At 39.7% G+C, this 18,473-nt stretch overlaps 1 protein-coding gene across 1 annotated transcript in view; it reads left to right on the top strand.

Moving 5' to 3' along the window:
• Nucleotides 1-18,473, top strand: part of RAD51B (RAD51 paralog B) — a 355,670-nt gene that overhangs the window by 191,806 nt on the left and 145,391 nt on the right. The window contains exon 9 of the mRNA XM_057367333.1: nt 7,589-7,707. Coding sequence (XP_057223316.1) covers nt 7,589-7,707 — 119 coding nt within the window. The remainder of the gene's footprint in view (nt 1-7,588; nt 7,708-18,473) is intronic.

Here is an 18,473-nt window from a genome sequence, read left to right as displayed (position 1 = left end):
GGTGCTTTTATTGGCCACTTTGCTGGAGAACTCCTTGTGCAACAGAAGCTGGACTCTCCCTCCTACCCCCATCACCCTTCCACACCCTGATTCTGAATTTAAGCTTCATTTGCACACTGACTTCTACCTTGCCTGGAGTACTGCTGCTTTTGCTGGCACTAAGACAGTTTCCTGGGTATGAGAGCTAAATTGCCATGGCGTTGTTTCTTTCACAAGACATATTTTATGGAAAAAAAATACAGACTGTGGGAATAAAATCTGCATCTCACTTGGCAGCGTCCTAATACAACCATATTGCTGTGAGCTGCATTCTGAAACTCAGTGCAGTTTCAGAGCTATCTCTCACTCTCCTCCCTCAAGCTGTATTAGCTTTTGTTCTGCTTTTCTGAGATTCAGCCATTTAGGCTTCCAGGCTTCAGGCTCTTCTGTTGGAGGGGTGAGTGTGACAGCTGGCTTATTCGGTTCCAGTCTGGAAAATTCGGAAGTGGCAAATCCAGATGATGGGTAAACACTAGCAGAGACTGATGGAGTTCAGCAGCTGAGATTAACCATCCTGGGAAAATCAGATATGATAATGCTGTGGCTGTGAGGGTCAGAGGGCTGAGGCTTGCAGCATGCAAGGCTTCAGTTGTTCTGACAGTGGGATTCTAAATCTCATTTCTTTAGTCAAGCCTTAAGGGACATGCATACATGTAATTCTAGCATTCTGGTCCCTCCCTCCTACATACCTTCTGATTAATATCATAATCTGTTTAATTCCCAGAGGGAACTTAACTTAAAAAAATTACAGCAATAACTTGTAGCATGATTGGTGAGGTGATAATTAAAAGCATTCTCTGGATCACAGGGCCCTAACATTGCCAGATGCCATGATTGGGCAAGCTTTGTATTTCAACCTATGCATCCTTTAAATGTGCAGGTAGGCAAAATTCCAGATCTGGGTTGTTTGGTGGGTTTTTTTCCCCCTCCCATCGCTCAATGGTTTGTGATTTTATTTTCTAGTCTTGGAGAGACAGGAAGAAGTGACTGCATAGGAGAAGTTCAAAAGAAGAAGCTGCTTTAAGTTTTAATCATTAGCAATGTGGGAAAGAACTCTGGAAACTAAGAGAGTGGTGTAAATTGCTATAATTTTAGATTTTAGGAAAGGAGGGAATTCCTCAAAGAACACCATTAGAGGGGAAAGGAGGTTTAGCTGAGGGGTAAAAAATTTATCCTTGGTTACAGAAAGGAATTGACTTAACTGCTTTCTTATTCTTCACCATCCCTCCCACCAAAGCACTGCTTGTTCTATCATTTGCAGTTGCACTGCACCAATGATAGAGAGCTGGAAATTTATCACTTTGTGGTGTGGTGTCAGCCACAGAGGCAGAACATTTTCACTGGTAAAAAGAAAGTATGTGTTCCCAAGGATTTCAACTCCACAATTCCCTGATTTGGGCCCTGTTTCAGGTGCTGTAAACCACCAGCTGTCTTCCCACCTCCACAAATCTCCTTAGACCTGACCATTTTGGTCATGGCTGGTAGATTGTCTGGCAAGAAATCAAACCAGCTGGATTTTTTCATTTCTTAATGTCAACTGCTTTTTTAGGTCAGCAGACAGGAATCTCAGTACTAGCATATGTGCGTTTCTCAGCTCAGAAGAAAATTGATATGAACTCACCCATGAGTTCAGTGAGGGGATGAGCTCTGATGTAAAACACACTGGTAACAGTAGGCATGCTGCTGTGGGATTAAAAGTAAATCAGCATCTCTCCAGTTCTCTGACCCTTCCTAAATTTTGAGTGTATAAAGCTCCCAGATGATATTTACAAATATTACTTATTTGTAAAAGCTTCTAATGTTTCATGGAGAATACTCAAAGTCCTTATTTATTCACAGTTTTTCTGGCCTGTCACATATTTTGGWATATTTTCTCTCATCCCTTAGGTAAGATTATTTGTAAGTGGGAAATAATCAGCAGCAGCTAAGAGACTTGTAATCTTCAATTCTCATAAAAAATATCTTTAGGTCAGGAACTATCTTTTTGTTCTCTGTCTAGTGATTTGCATCTTGAAGGTGAGAGCTCTTAGGAGTTGTCGCAGTAGAAATAATGAATGATGGGTAAAAACACAGGAGAAGGGACCTTAGTCTTMATCTAATATCAGATTAACCATGTAAAAATCACCCAGAGTGTGTACACATAAATACATAAATACGATAAACAAAAAAGTGTGAAAACTCACCTCTTTGGGRCAAATGAGATAACTCTGCTGTCCAAAGTGAGAAGTGAGCTCATTCCCTTTGTATCACTTTCACTGCTGACTCCGTCAGAACTTTGCACCTGGAATCTATAACTGGCAAGTTTAGGTCTCTTGATGACAACTAAATCAAACAGCCTGTTTAGTGTAATCTCGAGCAGGCACATAACTAGGAGTGCTCAAAAAAGTTTCCATTCAAACAGGTTGTTTTTTTTTTAACTGAGGATTAGTAGGGGTTTACACTTAATTGCTTTGTTTGCTGAGTATATTTTGATGACTATGTTATGAAAAAAAAGGAAAACTGAATTACATGTCATTGATTACTAAACAATTCCAACTTCCAGATAAAATATTTATACTTAATTTTAATTAAAATTTGAAGTAAAATGGAGTAGTCTGGGGAGGTGGTCGAGTGTGTGTGTGTAGTTTGTACAGATTAGAAATATGAGGTTTTTAGAAGTAAAACTGCCAGATTCCCTCTCATAATAAAAGGAGGAGRATAAGCATTTTAGAAGTTAGAATTTTCACATGACTAGTTTTGTGGCCGAGCTTGATTTTTTACAGCAGCAACTGTTTTCCTGCCATATGTCCTAAATAATAAAAGACTGTATGAAGCCAACAGTGTGCTTTAAGATATCCCTTGGCTGATCAGTGCAGAGAGAGAGAGATGGGCACCACTGTAGGGTAAGAGAATCAGAATCACCATCTGACTTAAGAAAAAGCTGTGGAGAAGGGCTGAAAATGGCAGAAGCCAGCAGTGGGTGTTTGGAGGGTGCTGTGGTTAGTTACTTCACAGATGAGTTTGTCCTGTGGGTTGTTTTTTAGTGTGTGATGGGTTTTTCCACCACTGCATATTTTTATACTTGTACTTTCTGAGTAGGTGACRATGGAAAAATAGATTAGGGCTTGAAGGGATTTTTTTTCTTCTTTTTCTTCTGGTCTCATTGTTAGAGATTTRCACCAAAAACAGAGACTAAATGCAATGCAGGTGAAAAGTAGTGGTCTTTGAGCTCTGGCAGTGAACCGGAAAGCTGCACAGCCTGAGCGAGAGGGAAAGTACTTTCATTCTTATTGCATGGTGTGCTGTTTTTGTTGAGCTCAGTAGTTTAATTCTTTATAAATATTTTCTTTGTACTTTGAGAGAGTTTTTKCCTTCTTTTTGATAGATCAGGCTTTTATTAAGATGGGTTGATGATAAGGTTTGAAAGATTTGGGGACTTTTTGCTTCACTGTTTTGCAATTTCACTGTCATTTAGCGCATCGATCCATTTTTAACATTTGATGAGAAAATATTTTTAAATTACCAATTTATAGAGATTGAAAAGAGGCCCAGTGTTGGGGATGAACCTGCCAGGCAATGACACTTCCATCTGGAAAGAAAAAAAATCTGTATGTGAGAATGTAGACAAGGTRGAACTAATTGCCCTGTGCAGTTATACCAACAAGGAACAGGTTGGGGTTTTTTAATCAAGAGTGTAGTCACATTCTGCCTTCTAGGACCTCTTGCATTTAAAAAAATTGTTTTGTTTCATTTGATTCAAGATATTGGTCTAGTTATCCACATTTTCATAGGATAAGAAACTAATGAAACTGAAGTGCCTTTATGAATAAATTGCCATCCAATAAATTTGCGACAATTGGGACTTGGTTACATGAGGATTTAGTCTCTAAAATATACCTTTTTGTATGAGAGGACAAGAAGGTCTTTGAGACTAGGTATGTACTTGCAGTGTCCTCTGCTTGGACATGATARARTAATCCRGAAGCAGTATTTAGCTGAATAGCTWTACTCCTGCTKTTCCCTCCAGTGAAAAATGGAAAAATCCTGCCTATATGTGTCRTTGCTCTCAGTAACAGGGGAGTTACTTATAGAAAGTTTGTTTTGATTGCATTGATAGGAGAAACAAGCAAAGAWAATGTAGTTCTCATGTATAGGTAGGGCCAAGTGCTGTGGCCCAGCTCTSCTGGCAGCTCCTTCCTGGGCCCTGGAGCCTGCAGCAAACCTCTTGTGCTTGGAAGGAGCACTGGGGGCTGCAGCTGAAGACTCGCCCTTTCTACTCTGTTTTRCCCCTGGCTGARGAGAGGCATTTCCTTTGCATTTGAYTCAGACCACAAGCAGCTTTATTTTCACTTGTGGCAGCTGTTCAGTGAGAGTGAAGCAGCCAGTTCCTCCTGTGCCTGCAGCCCAGAGCAGATACGGTCTCTGCTGGTATCTCTGCTCATGCTCTGAAACGTTCAGTGTCACAGACACAGTAGAACAGACATCTCATGCAGTCCTTGGCCTGATGTGCCATTTGAAGAAGAATGCTATTTCTTTCTGTKTGAGGAAGGAGGGAGTGTTCACAGGAATTGAAATTACCTGTTTCACTAGAGGTGGACGTGATACAGAAAGCAGGGAGTTGTTCAGGCATCTTCTCCCAGCCTTCTGGCATTCACCTTCACCTCCCAATGCCAGGATCCCATCTCTGTGCTTCTGGACACCCATTCCTTTACTGCATCCATATACTGAGATCTGTCACCTTTCAGCTATGACATSTGTATGTCAGCTCTGTTTTCTTACGTTCCCTAATCCCTGCACTCCCTGTGTCACCTGTGTCTTGAACARAAACCATCATGCCAGCAGTGACTGGAGTAAGAATTGTGCTTTAAAAAGACTGGAGAGACTGGAACTGCTGCCCATCAGCTGCCTGCACATTGCAGGTGCTGTGGAAGCATCCACCCCATGGCATGGGTAAGCASTTCATACCACTCTGAAGTGGTTCAAGTTGGAGAGTTTGGGGGCCTCTGAGCGGAGACCAAAGTCTTATGAGCCTTTTTTCTTCTTGGGCCATTGTTGGTGTGATACTCCTATCTCTAAGTATGAAAATATCAGGATTTRGAAGCACAAGGCAAAGCATGCTGAAAAAAAAAAATCTCTGAACGGTATTATTTATCCACTTCTTTTGTCCRGTTCATTAATGTCTAAGTAGTGGTTGAAATAACAGAAAAGATAAGTCCAAGGTTTTTTTTAAGGCCATGTTTCAACAKAAATCTGTTTTCTTAACATATCTTCTTTCCTTCCTCTGAGACATTTACTATCTTTTTGTGTTTAGAGCAAGAAGAAGGAATGCAGCCAGCATGTGTTGTCACTGCCCTTGAACTTCTTTGCAAAGCTGGCACTGCTTCCTCCTCTGCTTGCTTCGCTTCTTGTTTTACCTCTCTATCTGCCTAACRCATCAGTTCTCAGGAGGATCCCTTAGAAAATGGAAACCTTTCCAGTGAGGCATTCCTTTCCGCCCTGTAAAAAGTCTTTGCCGTAAATTTGCTCCAGGTTTACGAACTACTTTGCACCAAGATCATAAATTTTAATAACTTCTCAGAAGAGGATTTGCCCTCTTCAGATAGGGGCTGACAGTATGGTACAGCATGTTTTCTCTTGTACGAGAAAATAAAATACAGCAATGAGCTTGTTCTGCCACAAACCTTACACATACAGCATTTCTGTTCACTTTGGGACAGGTTTTAGGCCTGAAGGAATGCAGAATTAGGAATTGCTATGGAGTGATATCTCCATAGTGAAATAGCAGCAGGTTCCAGACATTTAAACACTTAAATGCCTGGCTCAGGATTGCAACAGTGAGATGTTACTCCTTCTGTTACCTAATAGCAGAGATATGATTTGAGGGAACTTTGGGGGTGAGTTTTGTGGCTGTTTTATGCCGCCACTAGCTACTTCTGGAATGTGTGTGCCTTTGGTAGTGAGGGGCCTGCAAGCAGGGGTGGGTGAATTGCTTCTTGGTGGTGTGGAATGCTGGCTCCCAGCTGCATGCAGGGGTACAGTTACGTCAGCTGTGAGGGGAACACCTCCATAGCTACCAAAACTCACACTTAGTTGCCTCATTTGAATYTTGTGATTCTTACCCATTTTTAACAGGGCAGGGAAAGAAGGACTGTGTTGACTGCAGTTTATTCCACATGAAAGGTTTGCAAAACTTTAAAGCTGCTTCAATGTCTCATATTCTCTATTATCCTGTCTGTACAGTAATAACGTTTTACTTCTCTGGTGTTAGCACAAACCCAAAAAAATTTGTCAAACTTCATGAACTTAATTAAGTAACTTGCTTTGAGTCATTTTAAGGGAATGGAACACAGACCTMATGTACCCCATTTTAACACTTGGGTTAGTTCCCTCGTCCAGCTGGAAAATTAAATCCAAAACAAAACATGAAGATAAATTATTCTTGTTAGCACATCCACCTTCCCAACAGAGATGGGCTAGACTAATTAACAGAATTGCATTCCTAGTACTGAAGGTTCCAGTTAGATGCTCCTCTGGTGACTTATTCAGGTGGAAGTTTGCTGCTTATCAAGATTTTTTTTTAAGTAAAGAAAAGCAGCCATCCTTGCTGGAAGGCACAACTGTAGCCTGTTTTCAGACTAGAACAGGAGTTCTGGAGAAGCAGGTATTGTCACAGTGAGCTCCTGTGATGTGGGAATTCAGACAAGTACAGAGTCCAGACTCTTGTCAAACCATTGGCTTGAGCCCACCAATCTGTTCACCTTACACAGAACTTAGCATAAGTAGAGATKAAAGTCTCAGGCACCAACCTGCCTGCATGTGTGTTCGTGTGCATGTTTGCATCTCTGTTTTCAGTCTGAGAAAGCTCGGGTGCAATGTCAGTTAAGCAAGCCTGCATCATATGGCATTATTGGAAACACTTCTTCATGTCGTCATTGCAGATTCCAGCAAAGTCCATTTTTATTCAGGGTTGCATAAAGTTCAAATTATCTCAGAGATAGCAGAATGGTAATTACAGCTAAAAGGCTCTCTTCTTTGCAAAGCTTAGAAAAAGTGTGTGTGTCTGATAGCATGAATCAGTATTCTGTTTTTAGGTCAGTATATCAGTTTTTAGGTCAGGGTATTGTGGTAGCACATTCTGCTCCTTTRGATTCCCTTTTTGTTTTGTCATTATACATTGTGACTCTGCTGGCTTCCCTCTCCTTCATACCAAGAGAAAGCTGCTTTGCGTGGGGGTAAAGTATCTAAGGAGGAATGGGCAAGTGCACATGCATGGTGCACCACTCGACATTTACAAAATATGCTGGTCTCTCYAAGAAGATAGGTAATACTTTGCAACATTTCCTTAATTCTTGGTGCTTTTTGTTGGTGTCAGAGGGCAAGATGGAGAATTCCCACTACAGTTGTGTAAATACATCAGAAAGGTCRGAAATTAATGCAGCAGTGCTATCTTTCAAGTGCCATTTGTAATTGTCTAATTTAAGGAATAACCTGAGGTGACTGATGAAGTTTCAATGCTGAAGCCTTTTCTGTGCCACAGTCCTGACGCAGTTTGTGTCATACTTATCTTCAGGATCGTCTGTAAGTGGGAGGAAGGATTCTGGTTGTGTGACAGCAGCCCTTGGCAACACGTGGAGTCACAGTGTCAACACCAGGCTCATACTCCAGTATCATGCCTTGCCAACAAGACAGGTGAGAACTTAACAACAAAGAGAATTTTGATGAAGCTACACCAGCAGTGCTTGGTCAGATGGGCTGTGTCTTTCAGGCTCTCTGGTTATGCTACATGTGTTGACAACTTGGCACTCAAGAGCCCAGTTGCTTATTTGGTGTGGGGATCAGTCAGTTTGTGTTTAAGGGATGACCAGCGCTCCCGTGCCTCCCTGTGTTAGGATGGGCTTTTCTGTGTCACGTTGGTGCAGACATGCAAGTTTATTGAGCCTTTAGTGTGTTCTACATTGTGGAGATGAAGGCTAATCATTAGAGTGCTTTCCGGCACAGGAATTGTCGGGCAGGAGTAGAAACCTCGTCTTTTCACTGCTGTGACTGTTTTGCTGTCCCACTGTCCCCTCTTTGTGCCCGATATCAGTTGTGACTGTTAGGACAGGGAGCACTCTATTTTCTGTCACTGCTGTTTGTGAGTAGAAGCTTGCTGCCTGTACCAGCAAGCTTAACTTTGAGCAGGAAGGATGGTACGAATTTTCCAGAAGTATGCCTGCAAGCAGGAGAACAGTTACCCTTTTCACTGAGASAATTTATGCTTTTGAGTGAAATATAGTAGCATCTTTTACTGCAATCTTCACATTTTAATTTTAAAAACTGTGAAAAACTAGGAGACAAGACATTTGGGGTATGATTGAGGGAATGACTTTTTTTTTTTTGTTTTTAAGAACATCGTAATGCATGATTTCATCTGTCCCTTGGGATATTTTGTGGTTATAATCTCTTTTGGCTTTGTCTGTTGTGTTTTTACATTGATGTAACTCTTTCCAAAGGCTGTGACCCTTAGTCTAAATGTTACTGATTTTCTGCCAGGTAAAGTAGAAGACTATCAAGAAAAATTGCTGCACAATATTTGTACCATCTTTCTCCTATACCATTACTACCCATGTGTGTGTACAAATTGGTCCTCCTGGGTTTACTGCCACAACACAAGGTTTCTCACTTTTAGACTGCAGTCTTTAGCTCTAGAGGAAAAGAAGCCATTCTGGTTTATTTATTTATAAAATGGTATCACTCCTATTTCTTCAAGTAATGGGCACTATGAAGCAGCAGTGGTCCTCTGGACTGAGGTAGAAGGTTAAATGTCTAAAATGTGGGTAGAAAAGGCATCTTCTGTATTCACTTCTGAAGACTATCCSTCGAAATATACTCTTACTGCTGCTGGTCTTAGAAATTTTCTTACATACTATTTCTTATTCTGGTCTATAATGAGTTCTCCTTTTCTACAAAAATACTAAGTTTTGAAGAGTACAAAGGTGTTCATAAATTTTCTGGATCACTTTGGATTTACATGAGAAGTGGAGTTGGCAGAGGGTAAAGGGCAGAAACTGGGCTTTGTGCTACTTCATGATGCACTAAGTCAGCTAAAATGGATTAAGAACATTCTTCTGGTAGTGAAAAAGGGAGAAGTTTTCCCAAAGAACATTCAGATATTACATACAGTTTTTCCTGGTTTTGTTTGAGAAGTAATAGATCACAAGTGTATGAAAAATTGTGTTAAAGCCTTTAAAATTATGGTCTGCTTAGTAGAGTTTTCCTCTCTTCCTGTCTGGATTTATCAGGTGCACCGCCTTGCTTACATGTGAAGCTATGGACTCATTCTGTTTTAATTAAGCAAACGAACTAAAGCTACAGTGAAGAGAAACAATCTTAAAGTAAACGTTATCATATGTTCTTAAAACCAAAGTAATTTGAAACAGAAGTGTGATATCAATAGTGATGCTCCTGTGAAGTAAGTTCATGACTGGAAAGGGATATGTCCATGATGTCCTGTAGGTATTTTTCTGTTGCTGATATCTGTGTCCTCTTTTCAGATAAATTCTCTTTCCTCAAACTCATAGAAATCTTTCAGCTAGCCATGCAGTTTCCAGTTAGAGGAATGCATCTAGAGTTACTCTACCTGTTGCAGCACTGTATTGATCRAATTACTGTAGTTTTACACACATATGCTCCTTTATATTTGCTTCATACCCACTTTCAGAAATGAACTGTGAATAAAGGTGCCTCAGTTCTTGAGATGCCATTTCAATCATCGTAAAGTGGTTCTGCCAGGAGGTATTGGATATCAGTGCTTTGAAAGCCAGCACTTTCTAAGGAAGCTTACCATGAAGAGTCAAAAATGACCCAATCAGTAATCACATTTACAAATTCTCATGTGACTGTATTAAAAAAAAAAACAAAAAACCAACAAAAAAAAACCTAACCCAGAAACATGTGATTACCTGTAGTCTCCATTTTAAAGTGAAATTTTGCCTCAGGAAATTACTCAAAGCACACAGCTGATCTAGAGATTTGGGTAAAAAGTAGTGCAAAACCAAGTTGTTCCTGCTTTGCAAAATTTGTACCAACACCCAGACAGCGTTTCACTTAGCCACGAGTACACCCATGAGAATGCTGTAGGAAGCAGTGTCAAAAGCTCTATTAAAGATGTAGATGACATCCACAGATGCTCTTTCATCCACTAAGCAGGTCACTGTCACAGAAGGAGATGAGGATGATTAAGCAGGACCTGCCTTTCACACGCGTGTGCTGGCTGGGCCCAATCTCGTGSTTGTTCTGTACATGTTTCATAATGGCCCTCAGGATGATGGGCTCCATGACCTTCCCCAGCACCACGGGCAGGATGACAGGCCTGTTGCTCCCAGATCCTCCTCTGGTCCTTGTAGATGGTGCCACGTTTGCCAGGTTCCAGTCCCCTGGTGCTCCCCAGTGAACCAGGACTGCAGGTCACTGATGGGCAGTGTCTCAGGGAGCTCTTCTGACAGCTCCCTCAGCACCCTTGGGTGGATCCCACCTGGTCCCATAGACCTGTGTGTGTGTCTGAGTGGCAAAGCAGCTCACTGGGYATTTCCCCTTGGGTTATGGGATGTCATTCTGCTCCCCATCCATGTCTTCCAGCTCAGAGGCCTGGGTACTTGGAGAATAACTGGTTTTAGGACTGAGATATAGGCTGAAACTTTCAAGCTGTGCTAAGTGAGCTGCCGGGCAGGAATTTTCCTGGTAGAATGGCAAAGTGTTCAGGTAAAGTGTTTCAAATGCGTAAGTATAYGGTGACTCATTCTTAATAAAACAAAACAGAACAAAACCCCCTTATCTCGTTCAGACTAATGCCAGACATAACTTTTGTCGTGTCGTTGGTTACAGACCAGCTGTTTCATCTTGCTCTGCTTACTATCACATGAATAACAACTGAACAAGCATTCCAAAATGACGATGGTGAAGTCACTCTGGTACTTGCTGGGCTGGGGAAGGGCTGGAAGAGAGCCAAGGGGAGTGGGGATGATGTTTTACATATATGTGATTTGTAATTCTTTATATTTTATATCATATTAGTATAGCAGTTCCTTCAAAATGTACAGATGTTTGGCTATAACTTTACAAAGAGATGCCTATTGAAAGTGTAAAATGTGTATCTGCTCTGAGCCATATTCTTATATGATTAATTTATCATATGAAAAGTCAATTCTGTAAAAACCAAAAAGATATGTTTATAGGTTTTTTTTTCAAGATAAGAGTGATGGTGTGGAGTYATGCAAGGAAAAAAATAATAGGAAATTTTACAGGAAAGTAGATTTTTTTCAGGTGAGATTAACTTTTTATGGTTCTCCATTATGCTTCTTTTGAAAAATAGCCATGAAAAGACTGCAGAAGCACATCTTCAGATTCTGCAAACCCTTCCATTTAAGAAACGTTTCTTTTTCTAGAATACATAGTTTACTTTGGAGACTTTTGCCTAGCCTCAACTATCGATTGAATATTTTGAATCAGGACACAATGTTGTCATGGGTTCAAATTTCCATGCATGTTTACAAACCACATCCTTAAAAATACATAAATAAGCTTAGGGGCTTTTTCTGATCAAAAGGCTGTCAACTGATAACCCTTATGACAGAAATCTTTTGCTTATCCATAGATCATATACAACAAGCATTAGCAGCAAGATAATCTAGAGTTGCATGAGAATAGTATGAAACTGGACACAAGACACAACTGTAGCATAAACACATGGTTATCAACATAGTATGATACTGATTTAATCCAGTGAAGTGCCAAATGAAAGGATGCCAGAAAAATAGAGACGGTTCGTTAACAAGTGTTTGGAGCTCAAACGTCACCAGGTGACACTTTCCTGACTTGAGCTCTTGTTCATGTCTCTCTTTGCAGCAAGTCTCCTTCTTAAAGAACTTGCAGRGGATGGTGATATAATACAGCCCTGTCAACATTAAATGAGTCTGGATTTATGGCCCTCTCCTTTCAAGAGGACACTTTTAGAGAGAAATGTTTCCATCATTCTTGAACAAGAATTAATTTACTGAGATACTTATAAAACACTCATTAGTGTTATCTGGGAATCTAAACAGAAATTAAAAGACCCTAGGTCAAATAGAAAAGAACAGAAGAAAATCTTGAAATAGTTCATCTTGTTCTCTTCTCTGTCATTTCTTTGTTTGAAACYTCTGCAAGTTTTCTTAATGAGGATTATTCTAATGTCAGATAGACAAAATGTAGGAGCAGCTGTACAAACTTCAAACTCGTTGACCTGTAGTTCAAGGCATCCTAAATAGAGAAGCAGGGACATATCTGAGGCAGAGAGGCAAACTCAGTCATTAACTTACAGAGTCCTCCTGCCAAGGCTGGTGGCAGAGATGGGTTCTTTGTGGTGGGTATTTTTGACGGACAGACCAGTCAGCTCTCAGAGGAGACTCCTCTTTGGTTGCTGCTAACCTGCACCAGTTACAAGTTAAYCATCTCATACTGTTATATTTTCAAATTACTATGCAAAAGCATTTGCAGACTGATCTCTTGCCAGGTGCTCATAACTGTAGAAACTGGACCATGAGTAACAGGCTGGCCAGAGCAAATCCTCTGCAGCTGGGAGCAGAGCTGCAATCTCTTCACTGCCATTGAGTGCCAATAATCTTGATCTTGCTTAACTTTTACTGCCTTTGTTTCAGGCACTTCGAAACCTTTGATTCTCCTGGTAGTTTGTGGTTCCTCAGCTGTGAAGGCACTCCTSCTTCCTGCTCCAACTTTCTCTGTAGATTGACTCACCCGCTGAACTGATTTTCAGTGTGGYCACTGACTTTGGTCTCAGATCTCTCTCCTTAGCATGCCATAAACTTTTCTTCATCAGTGAAGGTTAATGAAACTGGGACTGTGACTGGAGCTTTATGGCAGAACATTTTCTCTAATGCCTTGTTTCCAGTTTCTGTTGATAGCAGAGGTGATTTTTCTAAGCCTCAGCTCTAGAAGTCATCTTGCATTCCTATGTCTCCCCTCTTTGCAGACATCAAAACCATTCCAAACTGCAAGTACCCAACAAAGACAGTAGCTAGCACTTGAATTTTTAGATTATTAAAAAGCTTGTCCAGCCTCTTATCTGTAGTATTGGTTAATACAACATTTCTGGTATTATAAATACCCTTTTCCCTTATTTCAATTACACCACAGAAAATAGAACTTGATGAAACCTACTTAGTTACAGTGATGCTATTGTTTTATTTTTTTACATATGTTCTCTGCTCTGTAACTGAGGAAATGGCCTTTTGCTTTGGTCTAATTGATAATTGTGCACCTCAATATTAATCAGATAAAAATTCTCAGAAATTTTGGCTATATCTCCTRTTCTTTATTTGGAGCCACTTAAAGGTCAAGAGTGGGTGGAGTAAGTTTACTGTAAAAAATCTGTTGTGAATACAGAGAACTTATGTCTGTGATACTGTTAATCCAACACCCTTTACAAACACTGTACTTGCAGTTAAATAAAACAGCATAAAAATTGGAGAGAGAAAGAACCAGATATGACTTTCAGGCTCTGGTCTGAACTGTCTGAAGAATGCTCTGCTTGTAAGCTTAAGACCCTTTGCACAGAGGAAATGAACACAAACTCCCATCCTGTTTATACAGAATCACTTTTCTGATTTTGATTTGACTTCAATGTGTGTTTTCCCCTCAAAACAGAGTGGATTTAACCTAGGGCAGATTCTCTCATCAATAACTGAAATGTCATCATCCCTGAAGAGTGGCAGCAGCCAAAGTTGTTTATCCTTGGAATGGCTTGGCAAATCCCCTCCTATGCCTCACCAGATTCTCTGGTGAGTTTTTTGGGTTGGTTTTTTTTTTAGATTTATTTATYTTTCTTTTTTTTTAATTTGAAAACAAAGGGCAGCAATGCCTAGATCAACTTTRTGTTAATTATTCCGAAAAGTTCTGCTAAATCTGTCTTGGAATGTAGTACACTTAAAACTTAAATACATTCTTAATAGTGAAAAATATCAGAAGATCATTATGAGTGAACTGGACAACCTCAAGTAATGAAAATATAGTGGAATATAAGATTGCTAACAGAAATAATTTGTAAAATAGTATTGGGCATTACAAATGAGATTCTGTTTTAYTTAAGGAACATAGAAAATCAAAGTGAAGCTAATACTGGAGTGGTTTAGTTTGTCCCAGAAAATCTAGTTTAACACTGTAATGTAATCATGAAAAGGGTCTGGGCTATCCTAGAATGGATCAGGTAAGGTGTTTTCAAATGGAAAGTGTTCATACCAYTGTGGAAAGGCACTGGGGGCATCTATGGAATACTGTATATAGCCTGGAAATGTTTGTTCAATTTCTTCCCAGCCAAGGTCTGTGCTAGATGGAATATATCTATTGACACAATAACAAGTTTGAGCTGATATTGGTTAAAAAAGTAAACTTCAGATAAAATTTTAAAACCAGACAGGCTTTCACATATTGACTTCAGTGGGCAAAATGCATGGCATCTTGTGTGAAAAGGTAGGGATCACACATGAATCTCATGTTCAGGCATTAGAACTTYTATGATTCTCTAAATATATTAAGGGAGAATCATGTCAGGAGTTTGTATATCTATCTGAACTTAAATTTTTGCTTGTTTTATGACCAAAGTCAATGAGCTGTTCTGGATTGACAAYGCAGGAGAATGGCAGCCAGTGAGTGATTTTTAAAATCTACTGTAGAAGGAACAATGTGGGTTTTTTCAGTTCAGCTTTATCAGTATATCTACCCTGAGTAGGATCATTTCATCTAGAGGACTGTGCTCTACATAGACATTTTAATCTTTGATCTCTTTAATTCCTGTGCCTTTAGCTGTGATGCAAAAGCAGGCTGAAAAAGAAAAAAACCCTCTTGACTTCTTAGGAACTGAATGCATACTACTGACCCACTTTATGGAATAACACACATTTTGACACACCACTGCCTGAGATGGACTGCACCTTAAAAAGGGTTGGAGGGGAGAGTTATTGATAATCTCCAATGTGGACTTAATGGGAGCTGCCTGGCCAGCTTTAGCTGGTATGGTATCTACCATTGTCATGCAGTTAAAAAATATATAATTTCCACAATATTACCTTCCCTTGGACTGATTGTTGTAACTGTTGCAAAAATGCCATGGGATTTTAGGACATCTGCTCAATCAGGAATGAAAAGGATTGTGTGCATAACTAGGTAGTGTATTATACCCACATGGTGGAAGTGTTGGAAGATACTTGGGACTAAAAGGTAAAAGGCATTATAAATAGCTACCTGAGCCATCCMGGTCTTCCTGAGCTTCCAGAGCTTCCAGCTCTCACAGGTACTTTGATTAGGCAGAGATATRTCCTTTGGATACACACAAACAGAAAACCATAAATGCCCCAATCTATGTTGAAGTTCAGTGTTTCTGACAGAATTGTCATTGATGAGTACTCAATTTTTCAAATACTGGTAAGAAACACATTGAAGTACAGCTCAGTTAATGAATTACTTTCTTCCTCGAGTATTTGTATTGGAGCAACACCAGCTTGGAAATAACTAATGAGCTCACTTGTCGATAAATCCTCCTGTCCCATCAAAGAAAGTGATAAACTTAGGGTGCAGAGTAGCATGTGAGTCACTGCTGAAGTTCTCCATTGGAAAGAGCTCATTAGACTTAACTTGGGTTTGCAAGGCCCTTTCACATTTGCGTAAAAGTCATGGTTCATGGTCTCTCTTATCAGTCATTTCCTACAACTGAGTCCGGAATCTCTGGCAGAAGTTCTTGCTCTAGACCTGAGTGAGCAATCAGTCTAATTTTTATCTGCCATTTGATTTGTCTGTGCAGATATCTGCTGCTCTTCAGGGTGTTTGTATATGCACAGCCTTGAACTGGGAATTACGGACTTCAGGACACTTGAGCTGGCCTTGTGCAGAGCTGACAGGGGTCGAGAAGGTTTGGTTTGGAGTCTGAGCCAATAAAACCTTATCATGTCTGAGCCAGCACTGTCATTTTTTTTTCAGCACATTGATGGTTCTGGTCCAAATTATATGTTTGTTCTTTGCTGTACGTCACTGGACTTGTTTCTTTTAGCATCAGTCTTTATTTATCTACCTAATAATAATATAAAACTCTGTACCCRCAGTAATTTGAAACTACAGATAAAAAATCACCTAATCTTCTCTAAAATTATGTTGATATTTACAGCTGGACGTGGTACATTTCATATCAAAATCAGGAAGAAACTGCTTTTTTTCTCCTTTTTTCATATGTTTTGTCTTGGTTCTCACTTCCCATCTTACAATGGCCATCTCAGTCTTCATTTGAAATAGCCAAAGAAAAAAGAGAAAATAGAGAAAGAGAAAATAAAAGTATAAATAAGCACCAAAAAATCGACGACTTTCTTACTAATCTTAACTAGGCTAATGTCAGATACACTTAATTGGTATTAAATATATATAAAAAAGGTAAACAACTTACTGTAAAGGCATGTACTAAAGGTTGTCATTTGGGTGCCTCTGCAGGAAAGAAGAGGTTGAGATTTATTTTCTTTTCCCTACAGTTTTGCATTTTGTTGCAATGGCTACATTTTTCTTCTTTGATCATAACTACACTTTTCTAAAGTTGACATGTAGTTAGGATCCCTAAAGTCTGAATTTCTTAAACGTAATCCCCAWGCAAGAGAATATCTAAGAGTCTAAATGCTGCTCCCAGTAATTTAGTGAAAAGAATGATCATTACATGTGATCTTTGCTTCTGTYTCTTCTCCAGCATAAAAAGGTTTATTAATCTACTGATCATTGTTTGGGGCATGTTGTCATCAAAAATGGGTTATAAAACCCATCTAAAAGGTCTAAAAGGGCTGACCAGTCTTTAGTGCATCTGTACCATGCACTGGAACAAGAATGTTTGCTTTTGCCTGCTGGGGTTTGCTGGAGATCCACTAGCCTGCAGAAATGTAAATGAAGCCTTCTAGGACAGTTCATGTTTATTGGAGAAAAGCTTTTCTAGGATTTTATTATTCAGCACTTGTACACTCAGCAATACAGATGATGTTTATAAGGCCATTTGTTTCCAATTCCTTTGCAAAATTTCTCCAAATAATGTTCTTGCTAGAGAAAATCTGACTCTTGTGGAAAGATTGAGATTAAACTTTAAATTAACTCTATCACCTCTTTCTTAACCTCAATAGAGCATGACAGTACTTCAAAAACCAACATATTGCATCTATATATATATTAATTAGCTCATAGATCTGTTAGCATGACTTTTTTTCTTGTCCTTGTTGTCTGATGCCCAGTGTACTCCCAAATACACTCTGCTGAGGCTTTACATAAGATGATATTGCTGTCTCTCACATTGAACTTAGTTGTGTTGAGTTAGCTTGTCTCCAGGGACGTTTTGCTGTTAGGAACAGAACAAAGTGAACACTCAAAAAGAGTTGGAGAGGGGTTTTGATTGTTTCATGTCGAAGGCATTTTGCAGCCACTAGTGTGGGTGAAAAATATTCATGCTATGATCTAGGACTCAACCTTGCTGAGCCCCAAGCTTTTTGGCCCAAGTCTGGGATTTTAGGATTATGCCTTTACATCAAGTAAGTATGAAGGACACTTGGTTTTACTGATGTTCAAACCTGTGAGTGGAGACCAGGAAGGGCCCACTTATGATGCTATTTTATAACAGATTCATTTTATTTCAATTTATAAGCAATGATGTTGGTGGTTTTCATCATTTAGAAAACCGAAAGAAAGTTAGAGGAGGAATGAGTATTGATTAAATAAAGATTTGAGACATTAGAAACAGACATTGAAGTTGAATTTACAGTGGAYACCATTTTATCTGTGGAAGATAAGTATGTTGCTAAAATGATTATAGAGATTTGAAGAATAACAGAAGCGATTAATCAAGATGGGAATGCACATGCTAGTTACATACTTCAGAATGAATATTCCTTCTGTTGTGCTGCTGAATTACAGCRAGTGGGTTTATTCCATGCAGTGACATGGGCAGAGGAGCCAGCACCATCTCTGTCTGAGCATGTGGCTCTCTGGAGGACAAAGTGAGCAGCTGCTGTCCTTCAGAGCTGTGCTCCCCACTCATCCCATCTCTGCCAGTCGTGTCTGGCAGGCTGGGTGGAAGCAGCTGTGTATTCTGAGAAGAGCTGCTCTGGTGCTATTGTACTGGTGCTCCCTCAGGAGTTTTCAAGATTTGGGACACAAGATCTCTCAGATAAAACAGTATTCCAAAATGTGTCATAAATAAGTATTATATCCTTCAGCTTTTTTCTTGTTTGCAGAACTAAAGTGAAATGGATCCATTTGGAAGGCTCTGAAAAGCTACATAAACTTTATTTTCTGTTATTCTCACTACTGGAGTTCTGTAAATCTCACGAGTGACCACAAGTTGCCACAGAAGAGAATTCCCATAGGAGGTTGCGTTTCTGTTGCCCAACTACTTTATCCAGCCACAGCAC

The sequence above is a fragment of the Malurus melanocephalus genome, unplaced genomic scaffold (assembly GCF_030028575.1).
Source record: "Malurus melanocephalus ecotype Western Australia unplaced genomic scaffold, MMel_1.1 scaffold_2, whole genome shotgun sequence".
Classification (NCBI taxonomy): domain Eukaryota; kingdom Metazoa; phylum Chordata; class Aves; order Passeriformes; family Maluridae; genus Malurus; species Malurus melanocephalus.
This window is presented reverse-complemented; position numbering and strand designations above follow the sequence as displayed.